Source organism: Mycetomoellerius zeteki, unplaced genomic scaffold (genome assembly GCF_001594055.1).
Source record: "Mycetomoellerius zeteki isolate Tzet28-1 unplaced genomic scaffold, Tzet1.0 scaffold188, whole genome shotgun sequence".
NCBI classification, from domain to species: Eukaryota; Metazoa; Arthropoda; class Insecta; order Hymenoptera; family Formicidae; genus Mycetomoellerius; species Mycetomoellerius zeteki.
In genome coordinates, this window is record NW_017256836.1 from 304120 (window position 1) to 321928 (window position 17809).

At 41.2% G+C, this 17809-nt stretch overlaps 1 protein-coding gene across 1 annotated transcript in view; it reads left to right on the forward strand.

Annotated features, from left to right (window-relative positions):
- The first annotated feature begins 4503 nt into the window (after positions 1-4503).
- Cph (BCL11 transcription factor chronophage) overlaps positions 4504-17809 on the forward strand; it is a 34493-nt gene continuing 21187 nt past the window's right edge. Inside the window, exon 1 of the mRNA XM_018446770.1 lies at positions 4504-5130. Within this exon, the coding sequence (XP_018302272.1) occupies positions 5094-5130 (37 nt within the window). The 5' untranslated portion in view covers positions 4504-5093. The remainder of the gene's footprint in view (positions 5131-17809) is intronic.

Below are 17809 nucleotides of genomic sequence, written 5' to 3' on the forward strand. Positions count from 1 at the left end.
CAAGAAGTATAGAGTGCGGAAAAATTCTATGAACTTGCGGTCGTCCGGAATACAGTGGCCCCGCAGTAATGAATGTGGGAGTTTCACACGGGTCAACGGATCGTTGCCTTTTCTAGAGATACGTGCGAGGTGCACTGGAGTGCACTATTTCTCTTTCTCTCTCTCCCTCCTTCTCTTCTTCTACCAGTGTAGGACGAGTCAAAGAGTATCCTAACGTGTGTGCCCGTAATAAACCGCTTGATAACTTATGCATTCTGAACGGGCGATACTATCTATCTAGCGCTGCCGTAAATAAGATGTACAAACTCGATGCGGCGCATATAAATTCGCAAGCGCATCGTATAAATGCGCGCGGTCCTTCCGATGCGGTGCCCGCGAAAGGCACTCGCTAAATTGCACGTCGGAAACTTTCCTCGCGCGATCTGGATTCGTTAATTCATCTGGTGCAGGTAATTTAACCGAAGGAGACACTCTCTACCGCTCGTACTTACACAGCTCGAGTTCATTTAATACACCAAATAAATTACTGCATGTGATTGCTCTTATATACGATATCTCATTATGTATCAGTCTCAAAATGCACCTGTCATGAATCTAACATATTCGAATGAATTCTCTTGATTGAGCATAACGAATCGCTTCTGAAAACCATTCGTTGCAAAGTCATCGATGGAGAGATCTCAACGGAAGGAGAAAAGATAATAGATTCAAATAAGCGCTAATTCGCAACGTTTATGCAAGCATCGTAAAGAACGCGGATTAATCTTCGAAACACTTCGCCGGGTTTAAACTTACGCTGTTGATCCGCGTGCCGTGCATTCATTACTCTTTATTGTGAAATCGCGTAGTTTTTTTTGCGCTATATACGTTCGGCAACCGCAATAGTAATAACTAGTTCTCTTGAACACGGAGATCAGCTCGATTAGGTGCAATCACGATATCGCCGCATTGACCATGTTGTTGGGTGAAAAGAAAAATTTATTCTTAGTTCGAAGCAATCTCTGACCTCTTTTCGTTTAAAAAAGGATTGTAAAAATACTTCATCAAATTATATTCATATAAAACTAAAGCGTGAATTTCTTCTACAGTCAGACTTTTTAAGAATTAAAAGCTATCGCGGTACTATTTTGTATCCTTTCTTGTTTTGTCGCTCTTTCTTTCTGATTAGGAAAATTCTAATATACCTTTTTGTAATATTTATTAGTAAACGATTAAGTTTGGCGTCAAGTGCAGAATTCACAAAGTTAATCGAAAAATAAATTAAATTCTCGTTTTTTTCAAAATCTTTCTCGCTCTTTCTCAGATGAGCTGGCCGAGATACGTACGGGTCCACGAAACACTGTCCAGAGGCCCGAAACGCTTAGGGCACTAGATAATTTTTTGGAGATTGTTAAAAGTCACTTTAGAGACGCCTCCACCAGAGAAACAGGCCGAAGACAGGCTGCATCTGAGGCCTGGGAAGCATTTTCGGCGCCCATCTCTCTCCTCCTGCTCCTCCCTCTTCATCATTCGACTCGAGGAAAGTAGAAAAGAGATCGACCTCCTCACCCGGCGGAAAATTAAAGAGCGCATCCTATGCGTGGTCCGTCACTACGGATCGGAGATGATAGAGACACGACGTCGTGTATACGTAATCTTCCTGAATACGTGAGATACACGAATGCGCGTACGTATAGCGTACGTTGTACATACTTCCTTTGAAACTTCGAACTTCCTATCGCGACCGCGGTGTCTCTTTGTAGACGGATGAACGTCTCGTATCCAGGATAATGTAAGGCACATTCGCGTCTCTTTCCATTCTACCTCTTCTCTCTCTCTCTCTCTCTCTCTTACTTCCTCCCTCTCTTTTCTCTGCTCTCTCCCTACCGCAGTTTCGCATCTTATCCCGTTCGGCTGGTCGCAGGATCGAGATCCTCCAGCGAGTAATCCCGATGTAGAAAGATCCGTGTCGCGGATATCGATCCCACAAGAGAGTAGAATGAGGGGTTTTAGTCGCGGAATAATTAATGTGAGAGAGCAGGTACTTCTGTGTGCTCCTCTCCGCTTTCTCTGTGATTCGACGCCGTGTGTTTACGGCGAGTTCGAGGGACGATGAGCGTGCATTGCACTGCTGGTACGATCGGTTCGTAAATCTGGCTGCGACCCATGCATTTAGCACCATCGCGTCGGTTAATGCGGGATACCTTTTTTCTTTTCATTCAATACATGGTTTTATAATGAAGCGATAATAATGCAAAAACTGAACTAATTTCAAAAACTGTAGCGAAATATCTAAATTTGTTATTACATATTATATATTTATCTGAATTTTTCTTATTCAGTCTTTTTATTTTATGTCACAAATATAGAAAGTATATATTTAAAAAAAATTAACTTTAATCGTTAACGAATCGAAAGATTAATTAACATCTCATGCATATTACACCAATTGTGCTATGTATTGTGACAGTATAATTAAGTTTTTAAATCAATGATATTAAAATAAATTTTATCTTTCGTGCTTTGATAAGGTAGGTATAGTTGGACTTGCAACTTTGAAAAAGTCTTCTGTAGTTAGTAAAAGTAGCTTAAAGCAATTTGTCACGCGCGCCAAAATTCTGCTACAGAAACTCATTGCGGGTGTAACGAGTGCGGCAACGATCAGCAACGAAAACTTGGCATCGTTCCAAGCAACATTAATACGTTTGGATATTACTGCAGGAACTTAAATGCCTGGTCAGCATTGAATCGCGATGAAGACTTGCGTTTTTATTTTCAAACAATTTCTTCATTTGAATTGTATTCATCAGAACCGTCGTTATTTATAAAGTATTTCATTTAATTATTTCATTTGCATTCATGAATACATATATAGAATAATTGACAAGAAGATTGTAATGAAGTACGAATAATGTATTTGTCAGATTTAGAAATTTAAATCGCAACGTAATTTACGATTTATTAAACATTGAAAATATAGTTGCAAGAGTTGAGTAAATTGTCGAATATTACTGTCTTATCGAAAATAGATTAAATAAATACAAAATTCGATTAAAAAAATATTAGTCTAACATAGAGTTTTACACTTGTTTTCCGAGCTATCTGTATGCAATGGTGGATTTTTTCGCGCCGGATACAGAACCGTTGGTCCCTCGCGTCCGTTGGAACGTGCCGGAAAAATCGTATCCGCCGCTTTCGCGCCACGACGCGAAGGAAGGGTTGCGTTTTGGAAAAAGCGCGCCTTTCCCCTACTACCCGTCGCGTTAGAGATACTCGCGAGAGAAGACGTGATCTCCCTCTTCGCGGTTATCTCCCGCGCGACAAGGACGACGAACACCGACGCCGGTATCAGTGAGCGAGAGGAGAACGGAAAGAGAGAAGAGTGGATCTGGATTCCAGGCGACGAACGAGGAGAGACGAGCGCGCGGGTGTGTGTATATGAATCTGTAGGTGTACGCGGCTACAACGAATGCTCGCGAGTGCCGTGGAAGGGAGAGAGAGCGAAAGCGAGGGAGAAGAATCGGGGAGAGGTGCAGAAAGGGAGTGCGATGTAAGAAGGGGGAGAGAGCGAGAGACAGGGAGAAAGAGAGAGGAAGCGTTACCCCCACCACGGGGGGTGAAAACTACCCCGAGAGCGCGTGGGGTGTCCGGCCTCGGCGCCGAGACGAACCGAGCGCGTCCGAAGCGAGCGCAGTGCCCGACACACACCAGGTCCCGTACGGCACACGACTAGAGGCGCGCACAGTCCGGCACAGTCCACTCGGCGATACGACCCATGCTGGACCGTCGTCGCTCTGGTCCACGCCGGCATCAGGCATCCAGCACCCGCGCCGTCGCCATCAGGCCGCTGCACCAGACAGCCGCACCAGTCCGCCGAGGTCGTACGTCAACGAGGACGCGGTATCGTCGCACGTCGACGTCACGTCACCGTGATCGCGCGTGGTCCAGGGACCGCGGGTGCAACACGCCGACTGCCGGCAATTAAAAATAAAAAAAACAAAACGAAGCTATAAGAGAAGAGAGAGACGTCAAAGGATTCGAGGATATCACCGGACGACGACCGTCTGGGAACTTCGGTTCATCGAACTCGCGCAAAACATCGCGTCGCGACTCTGCGGGACACTCGCGACGCGACGTTTTCGGACTCTTGTTTATATTTTCCTTTTTTTTTTCTTCTATTCACTTTGACCGTATCAGCGAGATTCGAAGGTGACGGTAGTGAGCGAACAGTCAACGAGAAGCAATTCCGGATAAATTCGTTGTGCGAGGAATCGAGCTGTGAACTCTGTTGATCACGGCGACGAACACCACGTTTGGTGCGAGCAAACTGCCTGCGGTCGTGCCGCGTGTCGGCGCAACATCGGTTTCGCAGGTGCCAGAGGGAAATTGGTCAGTGACGAGTCAACGTACAGAACTACTGTCAATCGCAAAGGTGCCACCGTTCCCGCCGGCCGAGCACGTAAACGTCATCCCGCACCTGTGCGAGCTGAACGTTCCGGTCAGTTAGTCACTCGGTCAGCTTGGTATCGATACTATCGTTCGCGGAGTCGCGGTGTCATATATGTCGCGTGTATTTATCGCGGTAGTGAACGCGATACAGTCGCGAAGAGATGCGACCAATGAGGAACATGAGGACCGATATTAGTTGACGAAGAAGTGTCCAGGTTGCGGTGATCAGGTGTGCGAAACGTATCGGATAATAGCGTAAGAGAGCGCGATTCGCGATAAAAAGAACTGGACACGGCGTGTCCCTAGAAAAAAGAAGGACAGTGAGGACAGTGTTTCGATATCCCGGGAAAAATCGGATGGACCCTCTCGCGGAGGGCGAAAACACGCGGTGGAGGTGAGAGGGAGGAGGGCGGAAGCGTGACGACGGCCGAAATCGGGATCGGGTCCATTGTCCTGTCGTTCTGCCACCGACGTGCGCTTGTCGCTTCCTCCTTTCTCATCTCGTCTCCGCGGATGTGATTCAGGAGATCGGAAGGTAACAACTGGCTCTTGGTCCCAACGACAACAGCAACTGCAACCCCTTTCCGTCCTGGACTCCCGGAGCTGAGGCTCGTTCTTCAAAAAATAGTGTTACGCGACGAGAGCCGAAGATCGCGAACGCCACCATGAGGATCAAAATGCCCGCGGTCAGGATCGCGCAAGGTGAGTGACGACAACAAAAAATCTCATTTTCCACGAAATGTCACGCTTGTCCGTTAATACGAACTCTTTTTTTCGTGTTTACGTGCCGCTGTAATTTTTGGCAAGAATGCTAAAGAATGATAACACGTTCGATATCATTGGTCACTTAGCGCGAATCACTTCGGATTGAATTGACACGAAAGCGAAATATTCGTGGCGAAATGTTCACGCCGCGACGGTGCGAAAACACGCGATTAGACACACGCTAAATGCATGATATTTGTCACGTTTGCGAAGACAATGCGCTCAAAATCATGTATCATGTTTACGGACGTATTTATTGTGGCCACGCGGTTCGAGCAACAAGAAACAATGAAGTTATTAAAATCTGTTTGCTAAAATTGCTACAAAATACTAAAAAAACTTACTATATTTTGATTCTATATATACCGCTTCATCACTTAAACTACGATTAGATTAGATTCGATAATGTATCCTATTATAACGCGATTAGATTAAAAATGATATAATTCCTGTTACACACTACCTCTCGATCCAATTGTTTCGAAACAAAACTTGTGAATGTTTTCGACAACTAGGATCGATAAATGTTTAAAAGAATAAATAGCAAGATTAATTTCATCACAGCGTTAATTAATTTCATATATAATTTAAATATATATTTATGTCTTCATAAAAACTGGTAAGAAATTAGGAATCAAAGAAAGAAAATAAAAGAAATTAATATAGCTATATTAACGAAAAAAAAACAATAGCTCCTAGAAAATCACAGAATGAGCCTTCAAATTCCAACTGATCATATGAATATCCAAAACACAAATATTGTTGTGTCTTGTTCGAAAAGATTTCTTTCAACAGAAATTCAATAAACAAATATACTTTTCATAAGTTGGTATTTTTCATTCTGTTTTAGACTTCCGTTTTATACTTATTGTGTATATGCTAAATTTTTAATACTAATAAGAAAATGCTACACTGAGAAAAAAATATGTTAATTTCAAAGAAATATTTCTTTGCTCGTATTCAAACAAATTATTACTTTGGATCAATGAAAATTAAGATATTTTTTTTACTTTAAAAAACATATTTTAATTTCAAAGAAATTTTTATTGATCCAAAGTAATAATTTGTTTGAATACGAGCAAAGAAATATTTCTTCGAAATTAAGATATTTTTTTCTCAGTGTAGAAATAGTAAAATAAATTTTTTTCCGTTTAAATCGCAAAATATTTCCTACTTTTTATTAAGATGTTCTGCATTCTTTTCAGAAATTTTTAATATTAATTTTTTGTATCAATATACATTAAAACATCGTTAATCAAGAGCAAAATTATTTGCGGATCCACTCGATTATGTCGATGTAACTCGTTTTAAGTTTTCTTCGAGAGCAAATCAAAAGTAATCTCTTCCCTGCTGGTTGTTAATCGCCGCCGACAAATCCGTGCCATTTGTAACAAGAAACTCTGCTCAACGGCGGCAAATCCTTCCGATCCGTGATCGAATCGTCGTAAATCGTTTTCAATCGAGTCACGCAAGTCCAGCACATTCTACTTCGATCCTAATCATTTTATGATCCGTCTCGATTCACTGATGTTATGCGTCGTCGGTAACTATGTCATAGTATAATAAAAATAAAGCGATATAGAACGGCGAACTTCAAAATCAGATCTCCTTGCGATTAATTTCTTGGCAAGCGATGCTTTCTGGGGAAAAGAATTGAATGCGGCAGTCATAATACAAGTCTTTCGAGTCGGTATCCCGGTCGTGATCCGGTAATTAACTCCGTCTTCTCGGAAAAAGCACCCGAGTCTCGATGAAGAAGGCAACCTGTCGATGAGGTAAGCGCGCGGCCGTTCCTCGTGGTGTGGTGCAATGAAAAAAAGTGAAAAGGATCGGCGGTCGCGTGGCTGACGACGGAGGGAAGGTAAAAAAGCTACGAAAAGCGCGAGAAAGTTAAGTACAAGAGAGAAGAAAGGGGGGGGGGGGGGGGGGGGGGGGGGAGATGAGGTACAAGGAGAAAGAGAAAGTGTGTGTGTGTGTGAATGAATGAACTAGAGGGAGAAGAAGAGGTCGAACGAGAGCGAAAGAGGGAAAAGAGGGATGGAAGGGCAACGTCTTCGGGTAACTCGTTGTCGGCTGAATTTTTAATTAGTTCGCGACAGCCCCCACCAGGCGAGGAGTGTGGAGGCGGCGAAGGTGGTGGAGAAGGAGTCAGAGAGAAGCAGGAGGTAGAGGTGGAGGAGGAGGAAGAGGAGGAGGAGGAGAAGGTGACGGTAGAAGGTGCGGGGTGGGCTAGAAAGGGCGGCATTGTCATGCGCGCGTTTTTCACAGACTTTTCCACCCCCGCGACTGCTACCCCCCGTTGGTAACACCCACCCCCGCGACGCCCGCGAGGCACCCCCTCGTCTCCACGGAACGGCGGAAAAAAGGCGGCGGCGGCTCCGTTTTCTTAATTACAACTGCGATATTCTTTAGTTCGCGCGATGACGCCGCCGCGAAAAGATACCGGAATATTTCTGCGGCACCGATTATCCCCTTACGCCCCGATTACTCTTATTGGTTGACCTTCGTCACAGGGTAGCGTAGCGATCGATAGATCAATGGACCATATCGATTCGCGAGTGACGACGAACAACGTAACGCCATGGGTTTCTAAGACGGTGAGATCCGATAATGGCACGCGATCGATCGTCGCGATTAGGAGGAGAAAGATGACAATATCGCAATGAACAAGATCGCGAATTCGCGAGTTTGCGTATCTGCCATCCAGAAGCAAAATTCATGGACAGTGTCAGTGTCGAAAGATCTCTTTAAATCAAATCAATAACTATTTGTTATAATCAGGATCAATTTTTCTTTATTTTGAACTGATTTTGATGCCAAGAACACGATGCCAAGAAATAACCGTTCTTTCCGCGATAACTAAGAAAGTCCTATTTACTTCTCGGCCAACTATCTGACGGCTGACGACAAAGTGACGGTCTCATGAACGTAGATGCGACAATGATGATGGATGTGCTTCGTTTCACCTCATCCTTCTATCATATCTTATTTGATATCGATGAATCGATGATGGCGCGAACGATATCGTCTATCGTTTGCGTTAAGGTGAGTTTCCGCTGGCGTTAAGTGAGACCTCTCCCTTTTTTTTATAATTTCCAATCGCGGATAGATCGATCGACTGGTAGAAAAAGAATTTCCAGAATACATGAAGGCTCAATTACACAATAATTAAAGGAAATGCGACAAACTTTGCGACCCTTGGGCGAGCTATCTCATCTCAAGTTTTTTAACCTTTAAATTCGCGTTTGCAAATGCAGGATATTATCCTCTTCCACAAAATGATGCATTTGTTGCGTGCTTGCAGCCTGATTACCCGCTTTCTCGCTATCCCATATTCCCCCTCCTACGTGCGTATCATATGTAGATAGGCGGCGGTAAATAGATCGTGTATTTACTCGCGCATATCGAACGGCATGTGTATCATATCCTATCATAAATAATTTTCCTATAATGATGCACCGTGCAAAAGAGATGCGTGTTATATACAAATTATCTGGTTACCCGCACGAATTGTCGCAAAGTTGACGGCAACCGTCGCAAGAAACGTCGTTGTACGTTTCGAAAGGAAAATGCAGCGCAAGTTGCCAAAAAATGGAATATAAAATTAACAAGACATAAAATTAATAAGATAATTGAGAATAAAATTCATTAATGTGTATTATAAAAAACTAATTTGACTTACAAGTGTGATTTAACTCTATACTCTATAGATATGGGTCATTTGTTATTTCGAAGCGAAAATTTTAGATGGCTGATACAATCTATATGATTAGTATTATAAGATTTGTAATCGTAGATAACAAAACGTTAAATCTTCTTCTATCAATTACCGTAAAATGGAGGTACACTTGCATTCTGTACTTCAAACAGGACGCTTTAGAATTTAAGTAATTTTCATATTAGTTGGTTAAATATAGAATAGTTGATATAAAGATTCTCTTAATACATTAAACTTATTAGACTTCAGTTATCTAATTTTAAAAACAATATGAAAAAGATATTTGTTTATGCATTGCGCTGATAGCAGAAACTTTCATGAATACTTCATATATCGTGTCCTATAATAATAATGTACAAGCTTGTCATTATATATATTTGTATGTGCATTTCTTAAACAGCGGCATTAAGATATCAGACATATTTTCCCAAATATGAAATTTTAAATTATTACCAACCTTTTTAAAATTCAAGGTAATGTTAAGACCATAATTTTATCGCAAATCTTTTGCAAATCTGAATAACAAGATATGCAAATTCTTAACAACAAGACTGCAATCCCTGCAATCTAACGCTGTAAATCACTCGCCGCCTGCGTTTTGTTTTTGACTACGTGTGATAACCACATAATGTTCTAGTCAATAGAGTCTGCAGTAGGTATCGCAACAACGCAATAAGCCTTCAAGTGTTAAGCCGAATGATTAATTAACTGTCCAGCCCGCATTGTCATTCATCGTCGAAAGTTTCTTGAACTAGCCACGCGGGACTTTGTCTATGCGCATTTTCGGTTTGTCATGAATGACGATCATCATTTTTAATTACTTTCACAAAGTAGCGTTAATATTTTTCGAAGTAATTTTCTTCTGACCGATGTATTGACTATTATTCAGAGAAATTATCAAAATTTGAATCATTATATTTACGTCAGACAAAAATCTTTTTTAAAAATGTAATTATTACAAAAATAATTATCTAGAAAATGTGGACAACTACAGATCTACAATAGTTTATTGACACGCAGAAGTAGTTCGAGAATGCACGAAAATTAATTATATTAATTTAAAGCGAAGCTCTTCTGTTTTGATACGCAAATGCAGCGCGGCAAAGGTTAATAAGCGCGCAATTACACCCGCTGACCCGCGAGAAGGGTTTCTTGCTCGCCCTGTATCTAGTCTCGAGGTACTCCCAAGGATGTTATTTAGCAAACAGAGCGCTAAAGCTTTGCCCCCTGCCGGCACGTGCGCGGCATATGCGCCTTTTGCGTACAGCGTACGTGTTGAATATTGTCTTTGATGCGCAGCCCGTCGGAAGCCCTTCGTCGCCTCCTCGCATCTCCTTCCTCTCACGTCACTCTCTCCGTCCTCTTACGGATCCAACTTCTCCTCTTACTTCTAACGCGTCTCCGGCAAGTCCTCGACCAAAAAACCGCTTTGATTTGATTTTCTAGATTAACCTTTAGGGCGTCGGGCGCGTGGCGAACCCTTTCCTTCGTCTCCCTCTCACGATCCCTCTTCTCTGTCCTTTCCCTTCCTTCTTCTTAGCATTAGGATCCAGCACGCGACCAGGTAAGGCGAAGGCACTTTCGATTTTTTACGCACGATGACACTGATTAAAAAAAAGCTTGCAAGCTTACTTTGCGGAGAAAACGCATGTAATAGATAAATGTGTTATTCCATATAGAAAAAAGAATTCAAATTTTGAATCAGTTACATTTAATCAAGTAAAACGTCGTAATAGTATTATCAATATCTTAGTATAATCAAATCGAAGTTTTGAAACAAAAATGATATTTAATACTGAAGAGCTTGTATTTGATGAACAAATAATTCAATTGATATGTAACATACATTGATCTAATAAAAAGTTTAATAGAGGTATCGTTATTAATCAATAACGATACCTCTATTAAACTTTTTCATCGTCGTATGACTAATGTGGGAGACTTGGAATTAATAATATTCTCATTAATATATTTTAATTAATAATGCATTCGAGAAATCGGTTCAGAGACCGACATCGAGATGGCACCACTTATCATCACCGTCTGATATCGTATTGATGTTCGCTACTGAATGTTAATACTTGTCTTGATAAGCTTTTTTCTTAGCTAAAAAAAACAAGAAACAATTTTCCCTCATATTATTATTATTTTAAGAAAAGAAAGCTTCCGCAAATTTAAATAATATAGATTATAAAATGGAGTGAAAGATAGCGAGAATAAAAAACAGCGAATAAGAAAGAAATAACTTCAAGATGTAAAAACTTAAATTTTAAAATTCGCATAAGAGTAAGAAGAGGAATAAAGTTAAATACGAATACACGCTGACGATTAATTTTAAATATCTTCTCATTCCACGAATTTTGATCATATCAATTCGGTCCACTAAAATTAGCAGATATATGATGTGCGCGAAAATATTAAAGCTTTTTGTTCAATCTTCCACGAAGGAAGCTTGACTAGTTCACGTTACGTTAATTATTACGATTATACGAAATATACCAAAAAGAAACTGGCGAGGTGAAGCAGGAAAACTATGTTTCCGATACGGAGCATCGAACTAGTTACTAGTTAGGGGAAAATGGGGCGGACTACATGGGACAGGCATTAATTACTCATCGGACTTTCCTTCAATCCTCCTGATTCTACTGCCAGGACAGACGACGTCGATACAGTTTCTCCACGTCTTCACCGAACTCGGCAACAACGGGGCTGTATATCGTCCATCCAATCTGCCGGTGGGCAATTTCGGCTGAAATACGATGTCGTCTGGTTCGTTCGCGAGACTCGTCGACCCGACTTATTGGCCTTCGTGGTACACCCACTCTTAAAAAGGGGTTAAGATCGCGAAACCGTGCGCGAACGGTCGTATTCTTACGATAAATGCGGATATAAATGATAAACGGAAAAATACGATCGATACCTTATGAAACTGATAAATCTGAGATGTATCATAGATCGGCACTGAGTTCTTCGAGAAGTTACTTTTTTTACATTTATTTTATATTCATATACTTTGCGCAAAGTAAGAAGAGTTGTAACTTAGAAACTTGGCTGATAATTAAAGAATGGCGATAAGCGAAATATCCAAAAAAATCCGCAACGTTGATTTAAACTTTTATTGAGAATTCATTTCTCAACGGAACGGAAAGTATTCCATTAACGAGATTAAATATTTAGGAGGTCGAGAAAAGAGGGAGAAATAATTTGCTATTATGCGTCGCAGATAAATCCCCGTTCATCGTCTTAATGTCGCCACAAGCGAAAATATTTTGTCCCTTCAAATAACGATTCTATAGAGGATAGAATAGACTTTGAAGAGGATCGGGTCGTTTTTCGACTTTTATTCAAAATAATGGATTTACAAGCGCGTCCACGGTGGCCAGCTGATCTTGCCGCGGAGAAAGACGGTCGCCCTGAAGAAAAGCATCGGGACAGCATCGAGTTGCACTTGTAAAAAAAAGAAGGGCACGGAGGTGTCCGTCGGTAAGTCGAGACTGTCCATGCGACGAGGAGGTGCTGCGAGGAAAATTTATGTTGTTTGCGGTGTCGGTTTCCCGGTCCATTGTCCACTATTGTCCGAGACCCTCCTCCCGAGGTGCGAACACCTTTCGAGACGATAATCTGCTCGTATTATTATACGCTTTGTCGGCTGTTCACTTGTCGGTAAGCAGGAAGAGGGGATGGACCGACTCTCCACCGGCTACCTGACCAAGGGTCACTACGAAGCGCCTCCTTCCACTTAGGAAGTACAAGGTGGCCGGTCCCCTTTCCGGATGATCACCGACGACACCTCGTAGGTCACCAGACAAGGGTCACTTCCGCGCATCTCCCTCCGTGAAGCAATCTGATCTGACCGGTTCACAAGTGAATCCGTGAGACAAATCTAATTAAGATCTTTTTATCTGTTTTTTCTCGACTTCATATCGCATGAACGTAGCTACTTCTGCACGATATTGTTTATTGTCTTTCTTCACAAATCGTGTCACGTATTATTCGTTAAGAAGTATTTTGAGAATTAATTATAAGAACAATTTTTTTTATAGCATTTTATCTTTTGTTTTAGATAACAAATGAAGAAAATTAATGAGACACTCTTCAAATTTAAAGTAAAGAGAAATTTGAGAAGTATTTACATATGTAAATACATATGTAAATACATATGTAAATATTGTATATGTAAATACATATGTAAATACTTCTCAGGGCATATATATATATCCTACAGAAGCAGCTACGATTTACTAAGTTTTACAAAGCAGTATTAAACAGAGTGATAATTTATATTATGTGTGAAAACATGTGCAAGCTCTCTTAGGTTACTGATCCGAGGATTTCCTTCCGTGGCCACCCGTTATAATCTAATCCTCTACGACCGGCGCGCGTATGTAAACCACGTGGTGCGTATACACGGCGTCTCGCAGCATTCTATAAATACGATGCGTTGGAGACCAAGTTCAGGGGAATAGGGAGGAACCTGATGCTTTTATAGATATTCCCTTGGACTCGTCGTGCCGGGTTCGAGGTTGGATCTAGTTATGCGTTCTCTCTCTTTCTCTGTACTCTCTCGCCTTTGGCCCCACGGCGAACGTTGGCCCCGCAGAAGCTTCGACCAGAGAGTCTACTTTCCCGTTTCTTAATGGGAACACTCGCGGAACCGCTCCGGAATACCGGAAGCACGTAATTAGAAGGGAGGAAAAAAGATCTCTCGCATAATGCGTTGAACATTACTTTTCGTTGAACGCGTCCTTGAACATTACTTTTCACGCGAGGTGTACGCGTTCGATACCTGGTGGGTTCGTTGCCTCCTGATCGCGTCGGCGAGACCTTGAGGAAGTCGTATTTACCAAGGAAGTGTCTGAAGCCGAGTTTCTACGAAACTGTCCCCACGCTCTTAATGTTTCCGCGCAGTAAGATTGCTATAATGAAACAACAATACAATGGGGTTGTTCAACGTTAGAACTGATTCTTAATCTTACTCTGTAGCCTTCGTGTCGATAGGCATCAAGCATCTCTTTGATGTTACGTTCTTTATATTTTATAATGCGTTAAAATTAATGCAAATTGTGATATTACTAATGAGTACAAATTCATATTATGGTCTTTTCTTGGAAATCCTTGAGCTACTTAGTTAATCAGCATTAATACAACATAGCATCAAATATAAGTTTCGGATTATCCTACTTTTCGTAATAAAATGAAGTTTCGGGATTATACTTATATAGAATTAAGACCAAACTCATTAAATACTTTGTACCAAAATCTTGACTAGACTGAAAAAAATTTTGTTCATTTTTGGTCCAATGAATGATCGTTAATCAATGTCCGACTTAATGTCCCACTTAATGTATTATTAATTCATTGATACAATAACTGGATTCATTTATACAACTATATAATCATTCTTGCAATGAATTCTAGTAATAGTTTTATAATCTAAATCATTATGAGAATTCATTGGACCAATTTTCATTATTTTTTCATAATTCAATGAATATTTTATTGTATTTACGTAGTTTTGGTTCAGTGTATGCTTTATCTTATTAACAAGTTTAAAAAAAAAAGACATAGTCCTTAATATTTTTATTAATATTTTGCATTTGTATTGTAAGCACGTAAATACAATATATTTATCCCCGTTAAATGTTGACAAATCATATTAGTATCTAGATTTCTTTGATCTATAGCATAAGGAGTATGTCATTGAATGCCGGAAGGGGAAATGACGTTGTCGAACGTGATTTTCGGGTCGGCAAGCCAGATCGGATATTTGCTTTGACAAGGCGATAATGGGCGACATAAAGGAGTGACGTAATGGTCAAAAAGACGAGACTGAGGCAAAGCGGTGAAACAAAAGGTGACGCGAGAAATCACGTCCGGCCATTGCTCGACGACTCGAAGGCGGAATAAAACGTGGAAAAACTGTCAGCTTTGAAATACAAGGGCTTTCGATTGGTTGCGAGACGTAGAATTGCACGGCGGGGTTCTCGATTTTTAGCCCGATCGAGACAAGGAGAGAGAAAAGCGTGAAGGACTGGCCGAGGAGAGTCCATTGTTACGGGACCGGACCAATTGCAGGACAGATCCTCAGGAGGCCCCGAATGCAAGGCTACTATTATAAAAAAACGAGATTGGGGTCACAGTTTCTTACGCACTTAATGTCGGACGCGCGCGCGGAAATTACAATGGTTGCGACATCGTTTAGGATTCGTTAGGAACGCAAGATGCAAATAATATTTTCCGTTAGCACGAATCAATTATAAAACATCGATAAAATTATTGGAATATATATTACGCACTATATAATCATCCTCCTAATATAAAGAGTTACATTTTCATGAACAAAATTTGTTAGAAAACTGAAGTCGGTGAAATAATTTGATATAATTTTAAAAAGTAACCATATCTTTTTAAATTAATTCCAATAATCAGATAATTTTTGTAGAAAAGTACATGGACGGTTTTGTTGAAGTATTAGAAAATTTAACTAAATACGGTTCTGAAAATAATTTTTTTGAACCATCCAAATAAATGTAGAACATTCAAATTTGTTGTTAGAACATTAAAACTTTTTGTAGCGTTGTTCGTCATGCTTGAGATTCCTACGTAATTATTTTGATAGTCCAACAAAATTTTCAGATCCATATCTAGCTAAATTTTTAAATACTTCAGCAAAATCGTTTTTTCCGTGTAAACAAAGTAATACAAAAGAGCCCAAGTTGGATATATTTAACAGATATGTAATTTCTCTGAAGAAGTAACATCGTTTTGCAATGTTAAAATAAATAATATACAGTAATTTTGGTCCAGTAATCGCGGGCACGCACGGAAAGTTACAAACAAAATGTTAGGCAGTCGCGAAGTGCCACGAATAAATTTGCACTTCGCAAATCCGAGGCGTCGTCGGTGTATGGTGTTCGTAACTATGGCATCTCCGTGCGACGCGTCGGAGATGCACAATTCGAAAATTACGACGAGCTTCGCGAGCCACGCGCGCATTAATTCTCGCCCGAGAAAACTCGCGCGATCGTTAATTATTTCGCGTGACACGCTTCGGCACTTCGCGCGTTGTCAAAAGTTCGCATTTGGATGTTTTGCGGTGGCGTAACGTGGAGTTTCGTCGCGGGGGGGGAGGAACGTTTTGAATAATGTAACAACGAACCCCAGCCTCCGCCGTTCCCTATCCCTCTCCCATCCTCTTTCGTCTCTTTACCGCGGAACTTTCTAATTAACGGGCAAGTGCGAGAGAGAAAGCAGATGAGAGAGGATGTGGGAGGAAAAGGGTGAAACCACGGTGCTGGACAATACAAAGCCACGGTACGGCTTTGCGCTTTGCGTTTCGTCGCGTTTTCATTGGCGATCCTCGTTGCCGCTCTCGTTGCCCGCCGTTTGTTTTTCCGTCATTGTTAGGCACTGTGGGCCAACATGGAAGCGAATCACTGGTGCGTGGTTTCATCATCATTGGATGAAAAACATGTCCGTGATCCTAGTTGAATGGGGTATCATGTTAGCGCCGGCCTATCAGGATTTTAACGATATATTTCCGCACCAACGCAAATTTTGCATAACATTAATTTATCTATATTTATATAATATTAACATTAATAATAATCAGATTTCAAATAATCCCTGACTTCTTATGCATGATTGAAACATAAAAATGTATGATAATCGTGTAATATTTTCATTTTTCAATTATTTTCTAATTAATCATTATTGGTCACTCAAATGAAATCTTGCGAAATTTTAAAATTGAAACCGTGCGGAATTTTTTCGTTCCGTATCGTCGGTCGCCTTCCCACGTCTACCATAAAGCCGCGACGCAGTTGTGAAAACGATTGCGGCGGCGATTGGAGACGCGACGACGAAGTTCCCAGGAGTCCACGAAGATGCGAGAAACGTCGAAGCTGAGTCTCACGAAAGGTGAAACGCATAGCGCGCTGCATTAAAGGCCACGCATGGCCATGCACGCCTGAGAAATACTCTCGAAAACACGGCGGGACGGGACGAGGTAGATGCGAATACGGAATCCGCGTGATGTCCAAGCAGTCGCATGTCACGAAGCAATGCAGCTGTATGTTCGCGGACGCATAACTGTATGCCTATATGATTTATTTTGATTGAAAAATCGGGGAAAGGGGTTTTTCTTGAAAGGAGCGCGAATAAAAGGGACGGGAGGGACAGGTCAACTCTCTCTCTACGACCTGTTTGCCCGTTCTCTCAATGGACAATGTCCTGCTGGCGGACTCACAAAGGGCGACCCGCGGGTCTCGAGATCCTCCCACGATACGCATGTGGAGCGATGGATCGCGAGAGCGAGCGAGATGGCGAGCGTCTATGCGCGAGAGAGACGGCCTGTACCCCATTCAGAATCCGTGAGAACCAGATTTCATATTTCTCATAACCGTCTGGTCGCCGAGCGCGGAACAGTGGAACGCAGTTTTCTAGCGGCTCCGATCTCCCTGAGGCCTTTCTGATATCCAATGTGGTCACTGATTTCACCCGTTTGTTCGGGACTCATTCTCGTAGCTCGGCTTGAGATCGAGCTGATATTTTGGTACAACTTGGCAATACGCTCTATTTTCCGAGGAGGGTACTGTTCTGTAGGATCGTGCGATTTATTGAACATAAAAGCAGAGTTTCCTATGGGGATGAATTATGGAAAATTTCGTAACACAATATGTAGCGACATTATTATCAAATCCCATTTATATTTTTTTAACTCATTAAGTATTAAATTAATTATATGATTGTTCTAAATAATACATATTCATATTATCAAGAAAGTATTTAGCAAATATACGTTACAATAATTTATATTTCGACGTTTTTACGAGATTGATAAAGATATATTTGCTAATATGTAGAGGAGAAGGTGGTATTATGGCCAGTGTATATATT